Source organism: Diadema antillarum, unplaced genomic scaffold (genome assembly GCF_040938485.1).
Source record: "Diadema antillarum isolate AM-2024a unplaced genomic scaffold, OU_Dant_1.0 scf00000036, whole genome shotgun sequence".
NCBI classification, from domain to species: Eukaryota; Metazoa; Echinodermata; class Echinoidea; order Diadematoida; family Diadematidae; genus Diadema; species Diadema antillarum.
Genome location: NW_027270925.1, coordinates 667,628 through 676,509, shown reverse-complemented (window position 1 = coordinate 676,509; position 8,882 = coordinate 667,628). Strand labels below are relative to the sequence as shown.

Sequence of the window (8,882 nt, the reverse complement as noted above, 5' to 3'; positions counted from 1 at the left end):
GCGATAAGGATTATCTCCATGGTCTACACAATCATTCGACTCAACCAGTAAACAGGACGCACAGGTCGCACAGGTCGCACAACATCGCTCCACATGAAGAGTTGAATCTTTAATCAAAAGTCTTTTGCTGCAGACGATTTTGTTCTATTTGTGACCATTACCGTGAATTTTTGCTATCTCAATGTTGAAATTGTTATCTGGATATCGTGAATTTTTGCCATTTCATTGTTAAAAATGAGATCTCGACTTTTCGTGTTTCGTAAATCAGTTGAATCAATTATATTTTGTTTATTCATTCATTCACTAATTTTCGTTGGTTTATACATGTCCGTTTACCAACCTTACAGCAATCACTCATTTATTTCATTTTTCGGGTAGTCAAATTGACCTTTTTTTATGAGAGTATCGTGACTAAAAAACTTATGTCCCTATAATGTAAAAAGTCACGTATCCTAATAAGCAGGAATATTCGTCTATAAAAGATGTACAATGTAAGCCTATGAATGTAAAGAGTGTTTCGTTGTTGTTGTTGTTTTTCCTTAATCTGAAAATGAAATAGGGGTCGTTATTCTGTCAAATGGTCCTTACTCCGAAGGCAGAAATCCGAAAAGAAAAAAGGCTTGTTAATAATGTTCTGAAAACCGAAGGTTCGATTAGTTCTGAAAACGAAATTAAATTCCCCCAAATTCCGAAGGTTCATTAGTATTATACGCACCCGTTTTCTTTCTGTTTTGTTTTGTTTTGCTTTTCCATTTAGGATTAACGCACCTTAATTCATTTTCGGTCTGTCGAACCTTTGGAATAACGCATCTTATTTCAATTTCTGTTAAATCAACCATGACTTAAATCAAGGAATAACCAACCTTATATTTCATTTTTGGACTAACGAACATTTTGGCATTACGAACATAACACCAATTTAAAAGGTCGCACAGGTCGCACAACATCGCTCCACATGAAGAGTTGAATCTTTAATCAAAAGTCTTTTGCTGCAGACGATTTTGTTCTATTTGTGACCATTACCGTGAATTTTTGCTATCTCAATGTTGAAATTGTTATCTGGATATCGTGAATTTTTGCCATTTCATTGTTAAAAATGAGATCTCGACTTGCGCGAAACGCAAAATTGTCCTTCGATAATGATGACGAGCGCCATCTATGATTGAAGATTTCTCTAAACTTCTGGAGCAGGTGCATCGATGGGAGGCATTATTCGTAGATTTCGTTTTGAGCGGCGCACCCCTGCGTATGGCACTATGTATTGCTACAATGCCAAAATAGAAACGAGTCTCATGTGGTCACACTTTTTACTGGTAGTATTCCTCGCGCGGCGCTCTTCAAGAAGAGGTACTGTACACTGCCTCGGGAGACGATACGCTCAATACAATTTCCCGTGTGCTACATACACATAGAGCCACCACCAGACGTCGGTTCCCCGCCCGTGAAGCCGGGGGTAAATGTGTGGTGGAAGTAGCGCGCATCCCCCGTCGTCGTCGCGCTGCATCATTCTGCATGCCCTCTGTGTATCTCCAGCCAGCTCTGTCATTCGCTCACCGTACCCTGAAGATTGAGTTGGGCTCAGCCTCTGAACGACCGTAGGAACACAGCAAGGCCGGAGCAAAACGACGGGTTTTTTAGGACACTTCTCAGGAATACATCCAGAATACACCAGAATAACTGTAAATATGGAGTGGAAGTACCTAAGGTGGCGATTTTTATCAGCAGTTTTAGTCGGTAAGTGCGCAAATTGATCATGATAATATGATATGAATACAAGTTACACCTGGCAAATTTGGGACTTGGTGCGGTTTGGGCATTTGTTTCAGCCCAGCAGAGCAGGCGGCTGGCAGAAGTCGTTTACGGCCCACAAGCCAAGTTTGATTTCTACTCGGTCCTCCAGGAAACTCATCAGGTTCTACTTGTCCACAGACACCAGTCTTCACTGCTTACTTATTGCACATAATGTTATCCTCGCAAATATATGATTTAGAATGAATGTTTGGATCGAAAATCTAATTCTGCTGCTAACAACAGCACTAGCAATCATTTGCAATATTAACGTTAGTAAACTTTACTGGTTAAAAACAGGAGGCAGTCAAACAGTAAACACCGGATCTTTGCAGATTAAATGGAAGAAGCCTGATCATGAGCTGTGATTGTCATGGAAACATACACAAAATTCAGTAGTATACCAGGTATATCACATTGCATCTTATGAGTTATGGCTTCTTGTATTTTGTGGCAAAACTGCCACAAAATGTCTAGATCTATAAGTAGATTTTTGTTTTTAGTGTTCTGAAAGTTCTTGTCTGAAATTGATTGATAACTACGGGGTTAAAATGTAAGTTTGAGTGTATCTAAATATCTTGAAATTTATATAGATGTTTGGCATATCTTTCCTCCACTACACTAGGTTACGTGGTATATCTTACTTGTAAACTATTCAAGTATTTGTAAAATTTCTCATTGGTGTAAGTGAATATTTTGCAACTGAGACACTTGAAAGGTTGGAAAGAAAAAAGAAAAAAAGTCTCTTGTTTGAAGCAATACGTACTTATGCCAATAAACCATTTCTGTTATTCTTGGCAATTGATGGATTTTTTTTTCCTTAGACAGCCTAGTATTACTATTATAATGAAGCATTTCATACACCTGCTCCCTCCCATTAAGTTCCATAGGCAGGAATTTACTTGGTTGTTGCAAGGTAGGGCAAGCCTCCTGCAAGCTTTCTGGTTGCTTAAGGGCAACCTTTGTGAACAAAGCATGCATAAAATCTGAATACATCATCAAACCAGGCTATTTGATGGTTGGGTGAATTGTTCGCAATACAAATCTACCAGGTAATCGTTCTATAAAATTGTACATCAACTTGCTCAGAAATCTGAATATGTCATTATTCACACTGAAATGATTTTACTTGCACAAATGTACACTGTAATAAGGAGAGAGATTTTATCTTTTCCCCCAACAATCACCGGTTTCGTATTTACCAATTTAAAAGGGCTGTTGATGCTGTGTTGATGGTTTTTTTTTTCCCCCAAGATTAAAGACTGTGCTCCGCATGAATTGCTGCTCCCTCTCAATTGATTTCTCAGTGTAGTGAGATTGAATAACATTTTGTTCTCAAACCATTTATTAGGGATGGCATGTAATTGACCATAATTTAATCTTCTTCTTTTTTGATCCCAAGTAAACACATCGTCTTTAGAATGTCATGTTATCAGAGCCTTCCACAACAGCAGCCCATTCTTTCTTGGTCGCAATTCATTTCATCCAAACAGTCCTCGCTGAATTCTTTTTGGCAAGTGTGCATTTCAGACGGAGATTAAGCAGCATCGACTGTGAATACAAATGGTCACTTTGGGCCACCAATAGCCAAGAACTGCCTCCCCTTTCTTTTCCCTCTGCTGTGTTTGCTGTTCAATCCTTTCCTGATTAAGTGCTTCAGGAAGAAAATACTGGCAAGTCACCCCTGCACAATTTTAAAAGTCCTCGATGGTCTGTCTGCCTTTAGCAGCCAGGAATGTTCACTCTTTTACCCCCTTCTTCTCCTTCTCTGCAGTCTTCTGTGCTGTTCTTTCACCACCTCCCAATGAATGGAGCTTGTGAAAAGGAACAGTTTCCCCCCTATTCTGTGGGCAAAGTGCTATGTTTCCCTTCCAGTCGGGCATAGAAAAGAGGCAGACCTTTATGGGATGCTTGTGATGGCTTTGTTACTGTCAGGGAGCCGCCGCAGCCAGCGTGCTGTGCTGGAGTCTGGGCACTATGACATGTGCTATTGTTACCTGATTTGGTCTGTGTGGTTTAGCTCCTGTATGGGCCCTTTTATGTCCTTCCATTCACTCTGTATAGCTCCTGTCTGTAGGCTTGAGATTACACAAATGGGATTTCACCTCTTGTTATTCTGTATGTGCAAAGTGGCAAAAATGAGATCAAACTAGAATGGGGGGGGGGGGGGGAGGATGTGATCAAGGAAAAGTGGAGAGTAGGACAGATGTAATGTCAGTGTTTGTGATTATGTGAGGGTAAGTGTGTAATACGTGTGTGAGTGTTTTCATAGTCAAAACACATTTGTGATTTCTACACCACGGCATATCACACCCCTTGAAGTACACTTTCATATCATTTTCAGGTTGACTTTCAGAAGTAGATTGAACTTGAAGTCAGACAAAAGTTTCATCAATATGGCGCATGGACAAGAAAGTTAAGGAATATCTTTATCATGTGTTAGAAGCAAATTGATTAGTCTCACCTACACACAATGCAAATTTGTTAAGACAAGGTCATCATTTCACATTGCACAAATCATGTGCTAAAAAGAATATCGTGTTTTTGCTTGATAATTTGGCAACTGCATGAACAACCCTTTCCTCTGTAAGTCATAATTGCTCTCTGGAACATAAAAGATTTATAGGGAAGATACATGTAAAAGGTCTACCTTGGTATATAACTGATATCATCGAAAAACAGGGGACAATTTAATTGTAGGTCTATGACATCATTACCTTGTGTAATTTGCAATGTGAGGTTGTTGCTAATAATCATCACAGCGTTATGAAAACATTTGAAGTTTTATAATGCCATCATTTGCTTATTCTATGTCAAGTGTTGGTGAATTTTCAATCATTCTGTTCATTTTCTATCTTCAGTCTACTTCAAAAGTGAATTTGAACATCATAGTGATTTGCGTATCATTCTATCCAATTGTATTTGAAGGGATGCTCGTATCCCTATAATACAGTACAAGTGTAACTGGTGTGGAAGCCATACATTGTATTTGAATATACATTTGCTTCTGACTGATTATACATTTACACAGACATACAGGATCACAGACATACAGTGTAGGCCTATATAGTATTACATAATCATCTTCCTCCTTAGTTGTATCTTGAAGCCAAATGGAACATTGTGTAAAATGGCATGGCATGTTAATTGAGGTGAGGTTGTGTATTTAACTGGCATACTGTTCTTTTATGCTGGATTATAATAGTAGGGAGTTAGATTTCAGACTGTGTTACAAACATACATTGTACATTGCAGTTAAATGAAGAGACAGTATCACACTGTTAAGTTTATCTGTCATGCAAGGAGAACAACCAGGTCAGTGATTAAAAAAAGAAGAAGAAGAAACCCCCAACCCCCCCCCCCCAAAAAAAAAAAAAAAAAAAAAAAAAAACTAATATGAAAAGGGAGAGAGAGAGAGAGAGAGAGATAAATAAAAGAAGAGAAAAAATAGAAGAGAAAAAGGAAAGAGAGAAGGTCTAGAGAGATGAAAATTTTTACTTTGCATTTTTTCTATAAGTGCAAAGTGGAAATAATGAAATTACATAGGATGCCATCTTCTGCTACTGTATTGGGTCTATCAGGATTAAATTAGATTTGCGATTTAAGGGAAAGCCGGCTTTGATGTGGCCACTAATGCTTTCCTTTTTGGCGTGAGTGAGTTTAGTGCCCAGTCATTGTTGCTAGCTACATTATTCGATTAAGGCTATCGTAGGGATGCATTGATAATGGATGCATGGTCATCACTCATACTGAGTCATGAATTTACAGTACGTCTTAGAGTCTATCTTGTTTAAAAATGCTGAATATTTCAAACCAATTTCAGTAGAATAATGATTCATATCTTGTGTGCTGTACATGTATATCTGCCAAATTTATTACAAGCAAAAGACTTGTCTATCACAGCAACACCAAATGCCAGTGGGATACCCAAAAGGAGTCACCACCAAATTTAATCTTACAGATTGCAATTGACTCTAGTATCTATTTCTATGTGTATTTATTCCCCTTTAAACATGGACAAGTATCTCCAAAAATTGATTTTAGTTTAATGAAGACTGAATATTTGAGACAAGTACTTTCTACATGTCTTTCCCATCTGTCTATGACATTAGCATAATCTATCAGACAGAAACATTGCCATTAGGTAGTCTAAAGAAAAAAAATGGATGATGGATCTGTGAAAATGCATACAGAACATTTTATACTTGTAAAGACTTCTTCCTTTTGTATCACTCTTGAATTACTCAGTGACCACAACATGCTGCAAGTCAATTGGGATAAATCTATCTACTTACACAAATCCTGTCATGTTGATCCATATCTACCCCACTGCTCTGGTGGAGAAGGAAATGGCATCTTTCTTAGAAATGAATGCTGTGAGATAATCAGGTTTGAAGACCAGCCGGTGCTCGATATGAGTCATGCGCATTCCTTCTGCGCTTAGACTAGCATGGAAGCCGACACGCATCTACCATACATTTTGTGCGGTGTGCCAGTACAGGTGTACCACAGGGAGACAACCTCTATTGTGATCTATGCCGCTTCCACTGAACAATACAGATGACTCAGACATTCATTACATGTAGATACCACGAGATGGAGATGCTATTTTCATAGCCTGCAGTTCAAAATAATATCTTATGATGAAAGTACATGAGAGTACATTAAAGAATTGTATACTCTCAAAACTCTTGAGAGCTATTAAAAGTAAAGTATTCAGAAGATTTATTGAAGATTTATCGATCATGAAACACTAAGGAAACTTGTGTATTTCATGATGAATGGAACAAAGACCTGTAATTTTATATACAGTGTACACGTGGTTGTTGTGAAAACTATGCCCTGCTTTAAGCAATATCACACCTTGATTTGACAACACTCAAAGATGCTCAGGATTTATTAGTCTCCAAGGAAAGCCTTTACTCCAAATTGTTAAGGATTTAGCATTGATGTTCAGTGGCAAACTGCAGATTGGAAACCAATGTAACTATACCCATCACATCTGGGTGTCTCAAGTTGCTATTTAGCATGGTGGTCATTGTCAAGATTGCAATAAAGTGTGTTCTAAAATTGCCCTTCAGACTTCAGAGACCATTATCAAACTCTTTGCAAGGAAGTGTGAATAGTTTGGCTTTGTTTGGCATGGTCAGCTCAGTCTGTGCAAAGCTCCCAGACAAGAAGACAAAGAAATTAGCATAGCAAGCGGCCTCTCTTCTCTGTGTTTGTACACTCTCCAGCCAGCCCAGCGGTCACTTCACAGGAATGAGTGGTCAGTGCCACTCGAGCTGTAGAATTTATGCAGTGGACTGACCATCTTATGTCAATATTTCAGTACTTGTAGCTCAGAGCATTCATCGTCCTGTTCTTGATTGTTTTATCAGATGCACTCGGCATAGTAGGTGTTCACAAAAGCCCACAGTTTATCATATTCCCAATATTTTACAAACCAGGTCAGCCGTTTGCACCAATGAGATTGCTCACACATATCCAGATTCCAGTCATACATATCCAGTCATATTTTCCTCACTCCACATGATAAGAATTTCTTGCATTGCACATAAAAGTTTGCAACATATTATGAGCTGTCATTTAATGACCAGCTCAGCTGGAGATAGGAAATAACTCTGCTCTTGAATGATGAACAAGAAAAAATAATGAGAGTCATAAACATTGTGATTTTCTCCAGTAAGAACGAAGAGCCTTAGAAGCACATCATACCAGAATTTTTTTCCATCTTTTTATTTTTAACACAGAACTGATTTACATGTACCAAAATCAACATGACTTTTTTAAAAACTGATGATCGCATCGTATCTATTCTCACTTTCGTGATATCCCTGCCATAACCTCATTTTCTTTTCTTCCACAGCTGTCAGTATATGTCAGCCAACGTTGGCTCTCCAGTTTACCCAGCAGCCCGACAACTCTGCTCTTGAATGATGAACAAGAAAAAATAATGAGAGTCATAAACATTGTGATTTTCTCCAGTAAGAACGAAGAACCTTAGAAGCACATCATACCAGAATTTTTTTCCATCGTTTTATTTTTAACACAGAACTGATTTACATGTACCAAAATCAACATGACTTTTTTAAAAACTGATGATCGCATCGTATCTATTCTCACTTTCGTGATATCCCTGCCATAACCTCATTTTCTTTTCTTCCACAGCTGTCAGTATATGTCAGCCAACGTTGGCTCTCCAGTTTACCCAGCAGCCCGAGAGTCTCACAGTGAATGAAGGAATGAACATTGTGCTGACCTGTGGTACAGACGAGACAGTAGGTGTGACGTACACATGGTTATTAGATGGAAACCCTTTACCCACCGAGACCAGATTCTTTCCGGAAGGAGGCAACCTGAAAATCACGGGAGTACAGAAGGAGGATGAAGGGGGCTACTCCTGCTCTGCGGCCACACCCTCTGGGGATACTGTCACTAGCGAGACAGGGATGCTCATTGTCAATTGTAAGTTAATGTAGATTTTTGTGTTATCATGTGCATGTTTAATTGTCATTATCTAAATTCTAATGTTGGACCCTCTTGTTTACAGGGATTTGTTCTTTCTGCAGGATTTTTGTTTCCCCCGGCACATTATATGTAGACCTACTGTACAGGTTTACGCCATATAATTGGCGTGTGTACCGCACTTGATTATCAAATCTTTTTGTTGTTGTTTTATACTTTTGTAACTAAGCTGTTACCATTACCATGGCAATTCTTGTGAAGTGTGCTTACATTTGTTGCACAGAGTTCAGCCCATTTTTTTTTTCGGGAATTAGCAGAGAAGAATCAAAGACAGATAAATCAAATCCATGTAGGGGCACAGAATTACAATCTTCACATTTTGAATGACACATTTCATGTCGGTGAAGAGTATGCAAAAGCATTGGTGGACCAAATAGGCCAGTTTGATGAAATCTCCGGAGGTGATGTTTCATCTCACCAGCCCTCTTGGTTGGTTCACAGTGCCTTGTCAGTGTGAAGAAAAAGAAGACAGAAGTAACATAGTAACCTGCGCACCCAAGAATTTTGGACAGACGACGTGCGTTGCGTGAACTTCAAACTTTGAGAAATATCAAGTGAGGCAGCCA

General features: G+C 38.7%; 1 protein-coding gene across 1 annotated transcript in view; it reads left to right on the top strand.

Moving 5' to 3' along the window:
• The first annotated feature begins 1,573 nt into the window (after nt 1-1,573).
• Nucleotides 1,574-8,882, top strand: part of LOC139708447 (inactive tyrosine-protein kinase 7-like) — a 102,850-nt gene continuing 95,541 nt past the window's right edge. The window contains exons 1-2 of the mRNA XM_071620401.1: nt 1,574-1,734; nt 7,960-8,256. Of these exons, the coding sequence (XP_071476502.1) occupies nt 1,686-1,734; nt 7,960-8,256 (346 nt within the window). The 5' untranslated portion in view covers nt 1,574-1,685. The remainder of the gene's footprint in view (nt 1,735-7,959; nt 8,257-8,882) is intronic.